The sequence below is a fragment of the Pundamilia nyererei genome, unplaced genomic scaffold (genome assembly GCF_000239375.1).
Source record: "Pundamilia nyererei isolate P.nyererei 1_Seehausen unplaced genomic scaffold, PunNye1.0 scaffold00126, whole genome shotgun sequence".
NCBI lineage: Eukaryota > Metazoa > Chordata > Actinopteri > Cichliformes > Cichlidae > Pundamilia > Pundamilia nyererei.
In genome coordinates this window covers 983493-1004192 of record NW_005187527.1, presented here as the reverse complement: position 1 = coordinate 1004192, position 20700 = coordinate 983493, and the positions used below count along the sequence as shown (strand labels likewise).

At 42.6% G+C, this 20700-nt stretch overlaps 1 protein-coding gene across 27 annotated transcripts in view; it reads left to right on the top strand.

The window, feature by feature from the left end:
* LOC102193494 (protein tyrosine phosphatase receptor type D) overlaps positions 1-20700 on the top strand; it is a 398348-nt gene that overhangs the window by 365239 nt on the left and 12409 nt on the right. For 11 of the 27 annotated variants that reach the window (XM_005743009.2, XM_013913327.1, XM_013913328.1 and 8 more), the window contains 11 exons: positions 961-1054; positions 2679-2888; positions 4171-4331; positions 7017-7028; positions 7771-7883; positions 10681-10722; positions 11307-11404; positions 14011-14134; positions 17224-17399; positions 19052-19171; positions 19659-19813. In XM_005743009.2, the coding sequence (XP_005743066.1) occupies positions 961-1054; positions 2679-2888; positions 4171-4331; positions 7017-7028; positions 7771-7883; positions 10681-10722; positions 11307-11404; positions 14011-14134; positions 17224-17399; positions 19052-19171; positions 19659-19813 (1305 nt within the window). The remainder of the gene's footprint in view (positions 1-960; positions 1055-2678; positions 2889-4170; positions 4332-7016; positions 7029-7770; positions 7884-10680; positions 10723-11306; positions 11405-14010; positions 14135-17223; positions 17400-19051; positions 19172-19658; positions 19814-20700) is intronic. The other 16 variants (XM_013913330.1, XM_005743015.2, XM_005743014.2 and 13 more) reach the window with 3 other exon arrangements.

Sequence of the window (20700 nt, the reverse complement as noted above, 5' to 3'; positions counted from 1 at the left end):
ATACAATACATCCATTGCAGCTATGCAGTCAAACACATAATAACAACATAAGCCAACAGATTAGCTCGGAGCAGCGTTCCTGAGTCAACTCTGAATTTCCTGACCTGGGTAGTGTGTCAAAATGTGTCTTGTTGGATATTTAACTCGTTTCCCACATCCACATTACTGATTTGTATTTCCTACTGTTGCTCTGTGAATGGAAATAAACAAGTTAACTTGATAGCTGACCTTGTCAGGGGTAATTCTTCCAAAACAGTCATTTATATTCATCCCTGCATTTCAGTGTAATATCCACTTCACCTGAGTCATTACACAGTGGAGCACCCCGGCTCATTTAAGCACACTCCTCTAAGCCCTATAAAGTGTCTTACAGCCTTTCAACAAAGCCCAGGGTTGTCAGAAGGCCAAGGATCACATCCGATTGCAGACTGAAGCTCCAAACCCATCTTGGGGTTTTCTTTATTCCTTTTTAAATCGGTGGTTACATTTGGACCACTATCTCCCACGCCAGAGCTTAAGCTAATTAGTTTCCCATTAGCTGGCCACACTGCTATCCTGGCTAATGCTAGCTAGAGCAGCGCCCAAACCAGGAAGCCCAAATCTGGCAGGAGGTCGTTATCTCTGTTGCCACCCCGATGAAGAGATGAAAAACCCATCTCGCTTTGCTGAGCTCTCCTAATTAGCCCACAGGGGGCCTAACCGAGGTATAACCATATTGCCTGACTTCAATGAACATGCTTGAATTAATGCAGAAAAGAAATCCCTGATCAGATGATAAGAGATCATGTAACTTGCTAAAAGCATGATTTTAGTCTCTTTGCACTGTTTTCTGGTCAGCAGACTACGCTTTCTAATACGGACAGACACCGTTGCCGTGGCTCTTCTTGCTGTGTTGTTTATTCCACTGACTCCACCCAGTCCAGAACAATTTGTATTTATATAACACTTTATATTTTGCAGGGGTTATTATATTGTGGTGGTACCTCTGAAGAAGCAACGCACCGGCAAGTTTTTCAAACCCTGGGATAGTCCTGACGAGATGAATTTGGAGGAGGTATGCTGAAAAGGATGATTTGGTTTTAATTGTCATAATTGGTTATAATGGCTATAATTTTTTTTTCTTTTTATCTCCTTATTATACTCGGCTTCATAACGAGCCCTATAAACTTTGCGCACATGCAGCCCGCACACGTCTTTTCCTTCAAACTAGGAAAAAAAATAAGGGGCTGGGAGAACAGCAGATGAGTCCCGCTGATTGACGCAAATAGCTGCAGAGAGCACTGTTCATATGGAAATGAGAACATAAAGTAGCCATCAAGTGCACTGCAAACCCAAACCCCTATCCCCACCTCCTCCTCCTCCTCCTTATGTCTGTGGTAATTACCTGAAGAGCTGCATCAGGCCTTCATGTCTCTTCTCATTCCAGGCAAAGCTAGGCTACCTGCATATCCACAAAACACTTGACAACTTTTATATTTAGCCAGTCGGGATAATTCGAGGGGGGTGAGGGGTGGGGGGTCTGGGCTATGCATTGATGTATGTGTAAGCAAATGTTTCAATTCGAGGTGGAACAAGAAGAATAGCACTCGCAAATCGAATCTTGATAATTATACCTCAATTTTTAAATCTTGAGATGTCGCACGTGTCTGGAAGGCTGAAAGAAAAACACGCGGTGTCTCACCTGGTATCGGCTTTCCAGCTCGTGCCGATGTGTCTGTAGCCTTGACCGATTGGCCAAAAGTCACCCCTCTGTCAGAATTTATTTGTTTGTCAATATTGGCACTCACCTTTTCACAACTTTTCCCAAGGGCAGCTAGATTTAGCTGTGTTGACAGGAGAGATGATTGAAGACATTATCGGGCAGCACCAACAGCCCCGCAGCCAAAACAGAGCACACACAATGAGCGCACCCTCTCTAAAGTGAATGACAACCGCACACGCGCACAGGCCGTGGATATGCATTCAGACGACGAAACAACTAGCCAGGCCCGATTAGCATAATTATCAGCTTTGTACCAGAAATTTAAAATCTGATGGCTCGTACGAAGGGCACAGTCCTTCAGCCTATTAGAGTCACAAGCGCTAAAACTAATCGCCTAAGGAGGCAACAGAGGAGGGAAAAACGGCAAACAAATAAAGCACAAATTAAACGTGAATTTGAACATGTTGCTAATTTAATCTCAATATATATAATCCAGCTCTACACATCTTTCATTCGAACTGAAGGCAAAGAATTAAAAACGCATAACAGAAGTCGTCAAACACAGAAAACTCTTCTCTTCTATTTGTCTACATATTTCATCAAAAAATCTTTCTGATGCTATCAGCAAGAGAAGAATAATTGAGCTGTTTTGAATTAATTTGGTGTCTTTTTTACTGTTTGAAGCTGTTGGATAATCCTCAGCTGTTTTATATGCTGGAAATCCACACAATCTTTTAATCTGACAATCTTTTGTAGTCCAAAAAAACACGAAATAAGTCATTGATCTTTTCTTGTAATGTTCTGGCCTTTTTTTTTTTGCAATCAGCGTTTTCAGCTCAGCGATCAGGGGGAAAAAAGAAGAAGAAGAAAAAAAATCTAGATAGAGATATTTGGTTTGTGTGGATTTGTTTTCATGTGTGTACTGGAACGTGTGCCTGTGTGTTATCAACTGTCTGCTTCTCACTCCTCACTGTAGCTGCTGAAGGAGATAAACCGAACGAGCAGGGGCCTTCGTTTCCAGAGGCAGGCAGAACCCAAAGCCTATATCGCCGCTTACTTCAAAGACCTGCCCAAACAGTTCACCCTGGGAGATGGAAAGATCTATGGGGACTTTGAGAACAAGCAACTTCAGAATGGCCAGGAATACATCTTCTTTGTGCTTGCTGTTCTGGAGATGTCCGAGAATGTAAGTCTACCCCGCGATACTCGAGTATAAGTTTTCTTCCCGTTAGGAAGCCCCCTTGCTAGTGATTTCACATTCTTTGTTCTTAAAATAAAAAAATAAAAAGCAGCTGTCCGTGTTGGTAAGCAGAGGAGGTTAACCGTGCCGCGTCCTGGCTGAGGGTTGGAGCTGGCTTCTGGTCAGATGTGTTACTCTGAGTCCTTTTGAGGCGTTGGACTTTAAAACTTAAAGCTGCAGCCAGAAGAAGCTGACCCTTGCTGCTTTAGGGAGAGAAGCCCCTTAAGACCTTAGCTGATCGCGAGAACACCTCGATAACAGCGCTCCTCTTTAATTGCATCCAGTGTGCGGTCCGCCTTATCTTCGCTGCTGCAGCTAGTGTGTGTGTGCATTTGTCTGTCTGTACTGAAGACCAGAAAGCTGCATGATTAGGCAGCTGCAGGCAAGATGATGGAGTTGATGAGCTGCAGGGTCTATAGTGCTGCCTCACACTCTCTCCACTAACCCTGAGTTCAGGTAGAGCAAAAACGATAATGACGGACGGAGGGAAATCTCTAATTTGCCCACTGAAGCATATATTTTCTTCCCACTGGACCTTTTTTTTTAATCTTCACTTGGACTGTGGAATAGTTCAATCAAGGCTCCAGTATAGGAAAGATACTAAAGATAATTCTGATTGGTCAAAGTCCGGCTTAGAAGGAACTACACAGAAAAACTTTGAATTGGCTTTTAATATGTATTGTTGGTCATGTCTGTCTTCGCCAAGATATGCTCAGCAGTGGCCGTATATTAACTGAAGGTTTGCAGTGCTGCTTTAAATACCTCAGGCACCCAAAAATAGGTCTAGATGTACTAGCCCGCTGTCATTCCCAGGGCGTCAAATACTGACGCTTTGTCAAAGCTGCTGGCATCTAAAAGACACGCATGAGGTGTCATTTAGCATCAGAGAAAAGCAAGAAGGTCCTTACCCACATATGGAGCGTGTTAGAGACCACTCCGTGGATAAATGTTATTTTTAACACCCCCTAACACTTTTTTTTAACCAACGAGTTAAAGTAAAGTAAAAAGAAGCGGAAACAAAACAAACTGTTAAATCCGGATATAAGAGGGTATCAGACTGCGTGTAGCACATTTGACACCCTGGAAAGCGTTTAGATTGGGTTTGTTGTACCCGCCAACACTTTTGATGTCGAAACGATGCACAGAAAACTGGACAAACCTTTCATTTTTTTTTAAAATGGCGCGTATTTCAGAACATTTACCTTTAATTTGTTTTTCCCTGGCTCAGATTATGTATGCTACCAGCCCCTACTCGGACTCGGTCGTTTCAGCCGACATCGATCCCCAGCCAATCATCGATGAGGAGGAGGGCCTCATCTGGGTGGTGGGGCCTGTGCTAGCTGTTGTCTTCATCATATGCATCGTCATTGCCATCCTCCTTTACAAGAGGTGAGGATTTAAAAAGCTAATTAACACACAGGGAGCACAAGCATGAGAATCCAATTCAGAATATACAGCTAGCTTAGCGTGAAAAGACACACTAACACGCAAACACGTCAGACTCTGATACCAACGCCCGCTAATGGGGTTGGCCTAACTTCTGGCGCCATATCTCTGAATGTAGTTAGCTGTTAAACAGCTAATGTTAGGGATGTGTTTCTTAGCAAATGTCTGTGATTAGCTAAGGCAGTTAGCCGTAGCTTTAAACTCCACATTCCACTGGAAATACCAGCTGCATACAAAGCCAATAAAGAGCCATGTATTTTTCCCCCTTCAGTGTAGGTGGGAAGTCACTGAACTCTATTTCTGTGCTAGTGCACATTGACTGCAAAGGAGACAGTATAAAACAATGCACTAATGTACACGCGCTTTACTACATAGACCGCATACGTGCACTTTAAGTTCATGTCATCTATAGTCACCGAGCATTCAAGTGTTACCAATAAGTACTTAAATGTATTTTAAAAACCCCACACATGAATGTGCAGTTAGCACATTTGAGTGCAGATGCTAAATGTGAGAATGTAGCTAAAACCATAAGGTGCATTGATCTTCAGACAAGCCGTGACTGTCAAAGCCAGTTGCGCGCGCGCGCGCGCACACACACACACACACACACACACACACACACTTTTAATCTCTTGTAAGTGAATTCAAGAATGCAGCTACCCAAGCTGTCAAGGCATGAAGTGCAGTCGCCCACGATTCTTCAAACAGACACGTGCGTTGACTGAAAGTTAATCAGACACGTCCCTCCGCCCCCTGCACGCACAAACACACACTCTTAAACCCATGTAACACTGTAAAAAAAAATAAAACACTTGCTGTAGTGCATTTTCACACTGAATCAAAACAGCCTCTTTTTATTTTTTTGCCTAAAACCCCCTAGTGGTAGTCAGACCTCGTGCTGTCACTGCTCATCAGTCAAGCGTAGGAGGGGAGAGCTTTGACTATCTGCTGCATGTCACCGCATGTGTGTGTGCAGCCTTTGAAAGGCCCTGGGGCCTGGGATAGCTTCCCAGCCTCTTCCTTTATCCCACTACCTATTCCACGGGAGGGGGGACTCAGCTCTTGATCCAGGCTTTGACCTTATGCTGCCCTCCTGTTTTGCCGGGACAGGCACATATTGAAGGTGCACACTTACACATCTACACACTTTGCTATCTTGTCCCTTCTCACCTTTTACATAAGGCAGATTTTCTGCAGTGTTCATTAAATCAAATGTCCAGGCCTAAGCAGAATTTAACAGTAGTCCTCAAGGTTTAATTTTGGAAGGGTAAGATTAGTAACTGAAGAGTCAGCACAAGCCCAAATCACATAACAGTACCAATACCGAAGACCAAAAAAAAATCCATCAATACTATCAGTGTAATGTAAAGAGGTTTAGAGGTACAGCTTTATTCTGGCTCTTGCATTTTATTGTCCTTGGCATTCGTTCATATAAAATTTGAGATAATACAAAGGTGACTTGAAAGTGAGCATGGACTGCATATGCGGCTGGCTTTGGTCTTTCCATTCGTGGCAGGCAGATTTACACATCGATTACCCAGCCAGTGTCACTGCCACATTAGGGAACATTTAGTGCATAACCAGCATATATTTCTCTTGTCAAGATCAATTTTTATGTGACAAAAGTCGCCTCCTGTGCAAAACAAATGGAAACAAGCATGTTCTGCTGAGCTATAGGAAAGGGCGCGGGTATGACGAGCAGAGAGAAACAGAAGTCAGGGCCAACTAGGGTTGCGGTGCGATCGCAAGCAAGGTATCCTCATCAGTGCTTTAAATCAGTATTATCATTATTGTTAGAGTCATATCACATTAATCTGCCTCACTGTAGTTTCATGTGGGCATTTAACACATAGAACAGAAGGGCAGTGCTCATTTGTGTTTGTTTGATTTTTAAATTGGTGCTTAACGTTACTGCGTTTGCAGAGATGCTCATTTATTGCTCTCTCTGACTTGCAGCAGTACTACTACTCTGTTTCCGTGTGCTTGGGCCACAGTGTACCGTATACATTACAGAGAGTGGATATCTCAGTCTTAACGAGAGCACATCCACCCCCGCTGATGTTATCGTTATTAGCGATCTCGCAGGGGGGGACGACAGGATGGTCGGACTGCCGAATCAATAGAGCGCGATCGTTTTGTTTTAAATAAAACAAATTTGAACGCTCTTATGTGCTTGACTTGCACACATTCATCCGAGATCCTGATCCCACTTGAACGTGCCGACGTCGTGACTTTAATAAATGCAACAGTGGTAGGCAGGAGAAGGCAGACACAGCAATTAAGAGTCAAGAGATGACTTTTATGCTCGAACAAGAAGCAATCAGCTGAAACTGCTTGAAATAGCAGAGATACAATGTACAAATCTTGGATGCACCTGGGAAACTGTAGCATTTGAAACAAAGAGCCCCAAGGCTGCATAATTGAGCATAATCTCTGAAGTGAAGCATCACTAATCTCGCACGCGAAGCAAAAACTGAGATATGATTGGTATCGTTTGTCTCTCATGCAAGCCAGCCATTTACTTATTCTAAGGAAAAGTTTATGGCATTCTCCAGTATACAAAGTCAACGGTCTTACCACCTAATGTTTTGTTGATATTTCTTTTCTTGCTCACCAATGGAGCAGCAAGCCGGACAGGTAAGAGTGAGAAAGAAATAGATAAAGAACTAATTCCTTTCAAAACCCTTTCTTTCCCCCCTCGTCCTTGCTGTGCATATGATACCTAAACCTATAGAAACTGCTGTCTCGCATTTGGAGTTGAAATGACCTGGGAAGCATGTTGCTTACATCTGCTGTGTATGATAGGAGGAGATCAAAGCACAAGCAGCTTGACCTTTCCAACTGCTAATTAACTTTGTATTCGTGGTGCAACATGGCCCCCTAACTTGCTTCTTTTTTAAAGAATGAACTACATTTACATCTGTGAAAGTGGCACTTGATTCGAGAATCTAACAAAACTAAAAAGGGAGTGGAGCAAGTTTTCTCTGAAACAAAAAACACTATCAATATATAATGTAATGCACTCTTAAACCAACCCCAGCTACAGCTTCCAAATTACTAAAAAGTTGTATCCAAACCTTCGCCTGACATTAGTAGTGAAAAGTGAACAAAAGGTTTTGCTAAAGGTAGTATTTACTGTCTAAGGGCGTATTGTACTTGATGGCTTTATACTATAACGTGATGTTATTTTGCCTACCTCTTATAGCCCTATGTACTACAAGAATGTAGCCCTGTCACTTCCTTAATTACATATGTGCCTTCATTATTCATGAGACCGCGAGGCAAGCTTTGAGGTTACACAATAACAATTAAGAGTTTTGAGTACAAATTAGTCAAATAATCTCCCGGAATTAATTAAAATTGACAATTTGCTCCACAGAAAACGAGCCGAGTCTGAAGCTAGAAAAGGTAGTCTCCCCAACAGCAAGGAAATGCCGCTTCATCATCCCACTGATCCAGTTGAGCTGCGACGTCTCAACTTCCAAACACCCGGTAAGTATCCCGAACGATGCCACATGTTGTCGTCTTGGTGTGGTGTGAATTTAAGACTGAGGATGTCAGTGCTACTGAGTGCTTGCATTAATTAATTCAGCTAGCCTAATATGACCTCACTGTAAGAAAACACATCATCTTTGCAGTGAGATTGGCACAGACTGTGTGAGCAGTTTGCAGGTAGATAATGGACAGGTGCTTGAGAAGACACAGAGGGTCAGCACTGACACGGGCCTCCCTGGAGACATTTCTCAGGGAGGAAATGGAGAGGCAGAAATGTGAGCTTGACAGTTTCGTGACATCTGTCATCTTCCTCTGCACCTGGGTTATCCAGGTCATCCAGACCTGTCACTCTGTAGCGGTGTAGTCCTGTTAGGACAAGGAACATCGCGGAAGTTGAGCAAAATACAGAACGTCCGTGTGTTTCATTCGGTATGCAGGCCATAGGGATACGAAAGCGGTGACAAGCTGTAAACAGCGATGTTTACTCGCGCCGACCTTTAGTGCTGAGGTGAGCGGTCGCGCCGTGGCTCAGTCGTGCGGCCGTTTCTCGCCTCGGGAAAAGACAGGAGTCACAGTCCATTTATCGCCTGGAAAGGTGGCATGCATCTTTGCCTCCATGCTGACCAAGAGTGGCACACTTGACTGCCGTTTGAGTTCCTCTGGCACTCGCTGCTTTGGGACAGGTGTTCAGAGACTGCCAATAATGCCATATTTTTCAGGTCGGCTAGTATGAAAGGAGGATGAATTATCCCCGCAGGCTAATTTTTGCTAAAGATTATGCATATTTATGAATGCTCTTCAATGATTTTAGGGGCCATTACAGAGTGTTTCATCCCAGCAGAGGGGTATTTTTCCTTTTGGCTCAGAGTGATCTCAACTATCCTTCCACTATTTCGCTCGCCTCTCAAGCCATCACTTTTCCCCCCAAACAGCCTTTTTGAGAGCTGGTATCTTGGCTCAAAAAGGGCCAAACATTTCTTTTTCCTACCACCTGACCACTTTCTCTCAAGTCCTGAAGCAGCTTCTACATTAGACCACCTCTCTCCCCTACTCTCTCTCAGCTCTTTACCCCGTCAATGGACATTTTCATCTTAAGGACGCTTGATGTTTGAGCGACAGTGTGTTGGAAAAGGTACCTTCATTGTCCCCCAGTGGTGGAAATGGATTTTGAGTAGTGGGTTGCAATAGAAACGGCCTTTGCCGTCTTTCAGAGAGACGCGAGAGTGGGTGGGAAAACGCTGCAGCTTCCATTAGCTAATGCCCACTTGTGCCAGAAACCAAAATGAGATATCACCTCTGCAGAGACAGACTAACACCCAGCTGGTGTGTCATAATGGCACATAAATTCTTAAGGTGGAGATCTTTTGCCATAGTCCAGATGTTGACACCATAAACAAAAAGGAGTCTTGTTGAATTTTCTTTCATCTTTTTCCCTTTATCTAAGCTCTTAAATATACTGACACCTACACATAAACTATTGCATTGCTATTATACTGACAAGCCTCCAAGTAGCATGCTCAATACGTTCTCACCCCAGAGCATCAAACACTGGAGCAAAAGAGACAGGACTTTTAAGACACTTGGTGAGGCAAAAATCTGCCGATATTCTTTTTCTTTCAGACACATAAAATATAAGCAGATCCCCTAACATTTCGTCTGTGTATTGATGAGTTCTTGCTAAGATAGTGTGACACTGCAGCTTAAAAATAATCTTGTTGTACTGTCACAAAAAGCTACTCCTTTAAGCTCTTCTAAACTGCTCAGATTAGCGGGTTGTTTGTAGCGTTTCAGTTCATATCAGTTGTATTTATAAAGCAGCGATTCACAATAACATTCGCCTGAAGGTGTGTTATATTGTAAGGTAAAGGCCCCACAGTAATAGAGAGAAAACCCCAACAATCAGATGGCAGACTATGAGCTAGCACTTGGCAACAGTGGGAAGGAAAAAGTCCCTTTTCAGTAGTGTAGCCAACAGAGAGGTTGCTCTGTGGTGGACAGGCTATCCACATAGTTAATAGGGTGCTTCTCCAATCTCTTCTATAGTTTTTTTAACTTTCATTCATCAGCTGTTATAAATGGCGATATCGGAGTATCTGCAAACAGGTAATATCAGGCGATATATATCAGCAGGGCAAAAGTATCAGCTTTAATAAAGTTAGTTATCTGCTGTTATTTTGCATTGATCTCTTGATGCACTGGTTGCAGCAACACTGGATCTTAAGCAATGACGATGCTCACATTTGCAGAGTATGGTACCGACATAAGTTAGCCTGCCAGGAGATAGCGGTTTGTATCTCATTTTGGACTCTGTGTTGCTTGATTTCATTTTTGCTTTTTACTTGCTTTATGCTTCTTAGTTTTCGATACCATAAAGAGAAAGAGATTATGGTTTGGATAAATGTGTGAAACCCCACAACAAACTCTGCAAGTCGAAAAATGTGCCGCTTCCAAAGGCTTGTTTTAAAAAGGACATTATTGGACAAGCTGGGAATGAATGCTTGGTCTAGCTATCGTCATAAGCCAGTGTCGTCTCACTAACAACAAAGGCCACCTGTGAGACACAATTCTGTTCCCCGTATGCTTTCGTATTTCCATGAAATAAGCATGGTGGCATAGCAAAGCTTCTAGCATGGTGATTTGTATGTTACTAATGAATGTCCCATTTAGAAAACACATAATCATGCAGCTCCCTCTTGTCACATTTCAATTTCTACCTTCTCTTTGTAAAGACAATAGTCATCACATTGCTCTGACGTCTGCAATATATTTAATTCCACCGCCGTTTCCTCCACAGGTTCAGGTGCGCCCAGTCACCCCAGTAACCTCCATTTGTCAAGTTAGTTGGTCTCGATTACACATTTGACACGACTTGTTTTTGGAATACTTTTTTTTCAGCTTTAACTCCTTTCTTTTCTTTTTTTTTTTTCTGCCAAGCCTTGTATCTCCATCCCCATCTAATCCATCTTATGTTAACGCTATATCATCACAGGAGGCGGAGTTTGAAATGACAGCCTTGAAACCATGTCATCACTCAAAGCAGACGTCAACATCTGGCCTAACATTGAATGTCTTTTCGTTTTGTTTCGTTCTGTTTGTTTTGGGATGTTCGTTCGTGTCTGTGCTTTAATGTCATGCTAACTGTCCACTGCAGCGTGAATAACGTTCTTCTCTCTCAGTAGGGAGAGGTCCCAGTGGGGGCAAAGTGTGCTCGGTGACTCCTCATTGGCTTCTGTGCCCATATTCTCTTTACCAGCATGGTCACTGCTTTGAGTGAACAAACTAGCCTAACAACGATCCGCTCTTCCATTTTCCCTGTTGTAACCACATGCCGCTTATCTAATGATTCACCGTTTGCTTGTGCTTGGGTGATGCCCTCTCAAAAGACTTGGGGACTGACCTTGGGTCCAATGTGATTGGCAGGTATGGCCAGCCACCCTCCAATCCCTGTCATGGAATTAGCGGATCATCTGGAGCGCCTGAAAGCCAACGATAACCTCAAGTTTTCACAGGAGTACGAGGTGAGTGTCGGAAAATTCGTAATGTTGATTGAGCTCTGTGAGTGTGAGTCAGCTGCTTAAACTGCAACTTTTTGGGGGAGTGTTGGCCAAATCACATAAATTTACTTAATTAATATTAAATTAATGATATTTAGCTGCATGTGTTTGGTGGCTGGCTTGCCGGTAGGGGTGTTGGCAACTACTTTCATCACCAAACTAAGGCTTTAGGCTGTTTGACATGTCAACACAGGTATAATTAATAACACTAATAATGGCACATTCCATTTCTAGTTCCAGGACCCTGCTATTGTGCCTGCTGGCTCAGTGACATTGCTTCCCGAGGCAGCTGAATGGGTTATTAATTTCATTAGTAACACCTGTGCTTTTTTCCGCTTTGACAAGTGTATGCTATAAAGTAAGCCTACATGACTAAAATGTCACGGCGGCAGCCACAACATATATCATTTTATGATTTAAAGGTGAACTCTCGTCATTAAAAATTATCCTGTTGGTGCTTCCAGTATCTAAGTGGGTGGGAAAATAGATAGATAGATAGATAGATAAATGATATCCTGTGTTTGGTGGCTCATTTTGTCACCCAATATTAATTTATAATGAACAGGGCTGAAGGGGTGTCTCTAGTCTTCAGCTGACTCATCAGATTTCATCATCCTCAGTCAGACAAACTCCAACTCCACTGTTTTGGACTGCAGCTAGCAGTGCAGGCTCTGCTCTGCTGTGAGCTGCAGAGCTACTCTCACCAGAACATGGAGTCATGGAAAACTGGCTCATGTGCGACTCCACCAAGATCACCGAGGTTACAGAGCAGCATGGGCTACCATCGCTGGCTGCAGTTTATACGTTGTAGTTGGAGTCAGACTGTGGAGCAGAGCAGGCCACAATTAAATACATAACAATGAACGTATTTGCAGAGAGATGCCTAAACAAAGTTAATGATAAGAACATGTTAATAGAAGCCATAGCTGTGTGTCTCCTTGTATGTGTGCATGTATCAATGCTATGGAAAACACTCCCATCTAAACATTAAGACCTTACCTGCTGACTGTATTCAGGCAGTGGTAATTGTTACCTGCGTATTGCCATGTAGATGAAATTACACTGGCAGAACACTCGTGGTACCTCAAAATACATGCAAGCAAGAGGTGCTTTCTGTGCGAGATATGAACGGTCACCTTTTCCCTGCCAATTTCTCTCTGCAGGTCCTTCAACAACTCCAAAATCTATGAGGTCACTGCATGGGTGCCTGCCAAGCTGCCCAATCATTATTGCAGCTTAAGTACATTGAATTCCAATTTCATAGTGCTTACTCGAGAGCAGTGGAAAGCAATTTTGCGAGCACAATGAAATAAAGATTCCTATTATGAGCAATGTTGCAGCCCACTGTTTCAACATATTTTGATAAAATATCAGGCTAAGCCTGCGGTTTGTATCCCACATATTTATGCTTAGGTGATTTCTGCAGACAAAGAACTCGGTCTTAAAATAAATTCCCATTGGGCTTAAATGTAAAACACCAAGTTAATCATACACACCTCTGTAATATTTGTTTAACCCTAAACTGCTTATATGTTTCTACTTGTTAAAGATAAAGAAACTATGAGCAATAAATTGCACCAAAATGCCAGATTTTGATCTTATTGATCAAAAAAGTACGATCATTCTCATATTTTGCTATTTTGCACTTGGTCCTCCGTCGCCTTCATTGGAGATTAACTCAAAAAAACAAAAATCATTAATAGCACAGGAACAATATTTTCCTGTTAATGCGAAATGAAACTCTATCTATCACGTCTTTATGTTTTCCCTTTGTCATATTATATTTTATAGTTCATTTCTCTGCAACAGGGGACCATTATCAAGCCCTGCTTAACAAATCTGAAAGAGGGCCTGGATATCAAAACTGAACTAGTCTCGAGTGTAGCGCTCTACTATGAGCCATAAAATCCTGCTAATCAAATAAGAAAAGCTGATGTGAACACAAGCAATTTCCTCTGTGACCAATTCAGAATGCATTATTTTGTTAATCTAATCTTTTATATCTAGAGGTTATTTCATGCCAAAAACGACATGTAGTTCAAATAGTTTTCCCACATTTCTGTTTTAACATTTGCACAGCAAAAGAGTGAACTTTGTGTCCAGTGTGTGTAGACACCCCACTTTCTAAAAAGGCTATTGGATAGTAGTACCCAAATCAAGTATGGGCGATTAAATGTGTGGGTAAGACTGATCTATGGACTCAACAACTTCACATCTTTGTGTATGCAGAGCGGGTGTTGTACTGTACGCACTGGAATAAAGTCCGTGTTCCACACACATGATGTTAAAACAGTACCCTTCAACCTTTCAGCATCCCCGGTCTAACAACAGCACCAGACGTGACCTCGAGCCCCAAGCACACTCTTAAAGCGGTTTATTTAAACACCCGTATAATGTAATAGATATGATTTTCATTTTCACTCGTTGTGAGGTGAAATGCATTTTTCAGTGGGCATTCTGACAACACGCGCTAGGAATCGCCAAAGAGTGAAATTCAATCTTGTTTTACGTGCCAAACGGAGCCAAATAGTTTCACTGCAGTCACAAAACAAATATCTTCTCTCTTACAGTCCATCGACCCTGGCCAGCAGTTCACATGGGAGCACTCCAACCTAGAGGTCAACAAACCAAAGAACAGATATGCCAACGTGATAGCCTACGACCACTCCAGGGTCTTGCTCTCAGCTATTGACGGTATGTCGCCCACCTACATCCTCGCTCCTAACTGCTGTATCGATTCTGCAGATAGCTGGTGCAGCCTCATCTTTGGGACCTCGGGAGTGCAACCAGACTGTACTTTTAAATTATATTCCTTCACGAGCATGGCAGCCTGCTTATTTGTTTTGATACCCCAGGTGCTTGCAAAGAAAAGGGAAAAAAATGGCCTCGGGAAGAAAGAAAGAAAGAAAGAAAGAGAAAAAAAAAAGGCACTTCTGTCTTAAAATGCTGAAGCAAGCATTCAAATGAAGCCAAACAATGACCCACAGTTAGGGATACAAGTGTGTTTCACCGGCATTTGTTTCTTTGCTGCTTTATTACACTTCAGGGTTACATTTTGCATTAAGCCGAGGCCTGTTTTTAAGCAGAATTTGCACGCTGAATCCAGCATACACACACAAGCGTGACTTTTTTTGTGCCTTTTTTAACCTAGTTGAACTCGACAAACTCACAACAACCCACAAGCTTACTGGTGCTGATTTAGTGCAGAGTTATACAGAAAGGACTCATTCATGGTTTTGTACTTTCAGAGTCGAACTTGAGCCCATTACAGGCTCGATTTGAACCCCACCAGTACGCTGCTCACTACATTAAAGACGCGTTGCTCACGAGTTTCTAATGAATGAAAGCACATTTTGAAATGGACAGTTAAGTGCCGACTCCTTCACCACTTTATTGGATTAAACACAACTTCACATACAGCTATTAATTAAGCATTTCCACTGAACTGCTCTCAGGGGGGCGAAGGCAAATAAACAAATTAGTAAATGGATAATGTGACAACAACAGATAGAAACAGCCTTATAGAGCCCCCCACACCCACACTTCTTTTCGCAAGTCTCTCAGAAACAGCACACAGCTTGAGCACTGATGGAGCTCCATTAGCCAGACGTATAAACACATCTGTACAACCACATTGGAGACTTTGTGCTGCGGAAAGTGAGTAGTTCTCAGCCAGGGGGACATCAGGGACTTCCTCTATTCTTGCTAAAGCTTAAACAAAGCCTTTCGGCAAGCAATGTGTCTATTGTTTACTTTGATTGAGTTCTTTGAATGAAAGGGATTTGGGATTTCACATCAGAGTCTGAAGACGGAATTCACTGATGTGGGGGGACGGATCAACCGAATCTTTGGCAAACAGGCGGCCCTTTAATTGCGGTGACGTCGCTGAATTTGCTCCACTTTCGCTGACTCTTGACCGTTCGCCTGACCGTACATAGCATACACTCGCAAGATTAAACTGGAACCTAAAACTTTTTCTTCCTTTCACTTTAGCTTTTTAGAAAAGTTTTAGATCAAACCCGAAAGTCGCGTTTACTCCATAGTAGTGTCATTGCGTGCTCGTGAAACCATATTTTTAAAATATATAGATGAACTACAGGAATTACCTTTAATTTAAGTCTTTTAGTGAGTTTGATCATATTTGTCAGTGCAGCCACTGCGAGGAAGCACCGGTGACGAGACGCCTGCGTGACTTCGTGTCAGGTATTTGTACATGTAACTGAATAAAAATGTAAAATTGGAAAGTTAATTAAAAAAATATATAACAGACTAACTAAAAGATCTGCGCTCCATTTCCCATCAGCTCTGTTATTTCGCAACAGCAAAGTTATGAATGAGCTCGCTAGTTTTTCCATTGATCTATTTCAAGCGCGGAAGCTGTCGCAAGTAATAAAAATACTCTGCTCTTGATTTCGTCGCCGCCTGACCGACAAAAAGGTTGTTTATTAAGAAAATAAAGTGGAACTCTCACGAGAAAACTTCTCCGGACGCACACGTTCTATAATAAGCGAGCTCGGGAATTTAACGGAAACGTTATACGCGTTAACCTGTTTGAACTTGACTATACCACGACTGTTAGTGACTATTCCTCATTAATACAGTAATTACAGTGTTGTACTTTAAAAGCTCTCTGAGATTACTTTGCCTTTCCCTGACGACTGAGTGCCGGAACAACACCGTGGCAATGTTTATTTCTTACTATTTACAGAGAAAATGGTCGAATTTAGACAAATCCTGACTGACAGAAAGCATAAAGGCAAAATCCATTTGCAAATGTGCATTAAACAACTTGCTTCATTCTCATTAAACCACAGTGATGTCTCCTTTTTTGCTTTTTCTCCCCCCCCCCTTTTTCAAATTGAATACACACTGGGCTTAATTGTACTTATCCCTTGTCCATCACAGAAATGCACAACCGCCTGGCTGCGTGGACAGCTTCAACAGCAAAATGAGCGGGCGGTGGACAGTTTTGGGGAAAGAATAAATAAAAATAATGTGTGTGGGTTTTTGAATGTGTTCATATTCCATTTTCTTTCCCTTTTTTTCTGTTGAATAAGTTACCTGGGAGTAAAAGGGAGTCTGAGAGAGATGGGGGGAGAGAGGAAGCGGTTGGAGTGAGGGGATTCTCTGAGACGTGGCGCCCATGCAGATGAGACTTATCTTGGTCGACCATGTGTGCACGAAGCCCCTAAACTGCCAGTCCTAAAGCATTGACTAGCTGTCAGCTCTGTCTCTTTCCCCTGGATTCGAAAAGGCTGCTGTGCCTTTCATTTAATATAAGCAAAGGAAAGGAGGAGTGAGGAGCGGTGGGGGGAAATTGTTTTGCGAGTTTTTTGTTGGTTTGTTTTTCTCCGTGTGAGGTGATAGACTTCTAGGGACCGAGCTTTATCTGTAACTCAGTTGCACATATGGGGGTGAGGGGTGGGTGAGGGGGTGGAGCTGTTGATTTAAATGTGTTGTTGATAGCAAATACAAATCCTTTTGGGCTGTAACACTGGTTCCAAAACTGACTGCTGTGCTTTTTTTTTTTTAAATACAAAACAACAGTGGCTTTACTGGCATAAATTTAGGACCCACGGACGATAACGTGGCATTGTGCGAACACTGTGTGGGGGAGAATTACCTCCAATAAACTGTAGGGATAATAAAGGCCTGGACCAATTTACCTAGCCACAAATGCCACTGTTGTGTGACATTTAAGGTCTGCCTCACATCGAGCTTGACAAACAAAACAAAAGTTGAAATTTTAATCCATTTTCACCCACTGTAAACTTTTTGTACAGGTATCCCTGGCAGCGACTACATTAATTCCAACTACATCGATGGCTACAGGAAGCAGAACGCCTACATCGCCACCCAGGGTTCTTTACCCGAGACGTTTGGGGACTTCTGGAGGATGCTCTGGGAGCAGAGGAGTGCCACCATCGTCATGATGACCAAACTAGAAGAGCGGTCCAGGGTAAAGCTTTAAGAATCATTTTTAAAGCCCGTGCTAGAGTTCGCCGATATTCTTTCATCAGCATCTATAATCTTTTTTTGTGACACCGTTTAACATTTTTCCCACCAGAGAATTGTTTTGCCAGTGACTCATGAATCATCAATCATTTAAGGCTTCCCAGAATACTTTAGCTCCACATATATAAAAAGAAGCAGCTCACTGTTAGATTGTAACCACTGATGCACTGGAATCCCTGATTGCAGGAATATTTCATCACTGGCAGGGATAATGTTAATTGGGACACTGTCCTGTCTCCTCTGGGACAGTTTTTATGTATTTATTCACTACAAGAAGCAGCCAAGCAGCATTCTGTTACCCCCTGATATCCTCGATCCACACACACTCTTGTCTTACAGTCCTGACTGATTAGTATCCAGACGTACTTCATCGGCCTCATACTGCTTAAGGCGCCGGATTACAATCCGTGGTAAAAAAAAAAAAAAGACAGACCGTAAAGCCACATCTCCCCGCAGTACACACTAGTTCTTTAAGGTTGACACAGTCAAAAGCTATTATCCCCCCTCCCCCTACCCCAAACGTCTTGCCATATTCGACTGAGCATATGAAAGCTTCCTTGGACTCCATCAGCTACTGACCTTCACACTTCTATGCCTCTTTTTAAGAGCCCGGTCTAGTGTTAACAGGAGTGTGGACTCAATCGAGAGAGCGGGTTTCACTGAGCATTCACACAATCTGCAAAGCAAATAAGAGCCCAGGTGTCTGCATTGGCCTATAGAAGCAGTGCTATGTAAGCACATTACTATGCTGTTTGCTGGGAGACCACCCCCACCCTCAAATCTGCCTTTATTGTTTGACATTTGTTGCAAATATTGTTCTTTTGTTGCTGCTAAAAGTGCGCGTCTTTCATATTAATCAGTCAAATCATTCACTCATGCTGCCTTTGTATGTTTTGCATATCTAAAGCTCGACTATTTGCAAGTAAACAATATTATGAATCATTACATTACTCCCGGTGTCACAGACACTTCATTGCGCTTTGTGTTAATGTTATAACAGATGCTTGGGAAATTGAATTAGCGGCTGGTTAAAAACCTGATTATTCCAGAGTGCTGTTCAATTGTAATATTAATCAGTGGCAGAGAATCCTACAGCAGGATATGTTGGTGAAGCATGTGTCCGAAAACCACATCAGTGCTAGGGGGCAATCTGAAGAAAAACAGTTGCACTGGAACCCAGCTTTTCCTTTCCCCAAAGCCAATAGCTCTTCTCTTTGTCAGCTAAGCAGTATTGCAATACAATGTTTTATTGGCCGTTTACTGTGAAACAAGAGTACACTCAAATAGCAATAAAGCTGAGACGATAATATGAGTGGACACCGTGCTTACCTTTGTAATTATGGAGTACGTCAGGACAATTAATAGCCCTGTTGGTTCACTACAAATATCTCAAGCTATTTCATTGATTAGAAAATCAAACCTAGTCAGCAAGAATAAGGGGAATTTGGCCTTTATTTGACTTGGTGCACTTGTACTGAGTGTGTAACTGAGATGCAGAGAATTGCTGTAAAGAGCCTTCATGCTTTGTGAACAAACACCAAATACATAAAGGTTTTATTGACTCCTTGCCTAATGCGATATTTCTCTCCACTACAGGTAAAGTGTGACCAGTACTGGCCTACAAGAGGGACAGAGACATACGGTCTAATCCAAGTGACCCTGCTGGACACGGTAGAGCTGGCCACATACTGTGTCAGGACGTTTGCACTCTTTAAAGTGAGTATTTCTGTTGTATGCTGTGTAGTAGCACTTTAAACCTCACAGTAGAGGGAAGATCTATGCAAATATAGCATCGATGTTGGTGTCAGATCGATACTAGTGTAACAGGATCGATACTTTGCTTCTGTCCTCTAAATTCCTTATTTTATTTATAGCCTATAGCACAATTAAACAACAGACACTGACCCAAAGTGCACATTTACATTCCAGGGCTAAAAAACACAGTTTTAAAATACATGAAAAGCTGAAAGGTGTCATCTCATATGTCATGACACACTGCTCTACATAAGCTGCCTTTGTAACTTAAAAGTATGAGTATTGCTATTAACATTGATATCTGCAATACTGGCCCTATTTTTACTTGGTATCAGATCGATACCAGGATTTGCAGTATTGCGCAGCTCTACCTCGCGGCATCTGCAGGTCAAATCATTTGATGTAAGCTGTGTTCGGTCACTGAGCTTTTCTCCGTGTTAACATTCAGAATGGCTCCAGTGAGAAGAGGGAGGTGAGGCAGTTCCAGTTCACGGCCTGGCCAGACCACGGGGTACCCGAGCACCCCACTCCATTCCTGGCCTTCCTGAGACGGGTGAAAGCCTGCAATCCTCCAGATGCAGGGCCCATGGTGGTACACTGCAGGTAAAAAACAACACGGCTTCGCAAAAACATCCTGAAGCATGAAATTGATTTTCTTCTCTCCATTTGCTGTAATGAATATATGAATACATATGGCAAAAACGCAACATATTCTTGGTTATTTAGAGGTGTACGTTTGAGTTCTTTTTGGACTAACACTTGAAAGAGAAATTAGACATGAACTATCAGTGAAAGGACGACTGTTTGATAGGATGTAAACTGTTGTTCCTCCCATCTGAAAAACCAAAAATAAAGAAAATAATCCAGCCCACCAGCTTTCACAGAAAGCACTTTAAATCAGAAGGTGTTTTCAACATCGCAGAACAAAGTGTACTGGTGTCATTGCCCTCAGCAAACTTAAACATCTCCTCCCACGCGGTGACACAAAGCTACGCGCAGACCTGTCGCCTTCCTCGCTACACTGCTAACATGTCGCGCATCTGCAGCCCACAAGTCCTTGGCTCATCCCCTGGGTTATTGCATCTGAAACAAATAACTTTCATGCCAACTTCACTTCCCTCGGCGACATAAGAGGCCAGACTCCCAGCAGAGAGCACAAAGCTATAACACAGACTTCTGGCTTCCCTTAACTCAGGAAGTCATCAGAGGCGCTGCACAGAAGAAGAAAAAGAAAAGTGACAGAAGGAGGAGGGGGGGAGTCGAAATTAAGAAGCAGCGATAGCGAGTGTAACAGATACAAACTTTTGTCAGAAAGCGACAAAAAGGGTAGGGGGATTACTGAAGAATTAGAATTACCACATGCTGAAGTTAATTAGTGCTAGTTGGCGAATCGCTTCCAATTGAAAACCCTGACTTTTTTCTTTTTTTTTTACAGTGAAGCAGAATGCAGGAATTAATGTCACTGTGCAGATGGGAGTTTTTAATTCCTC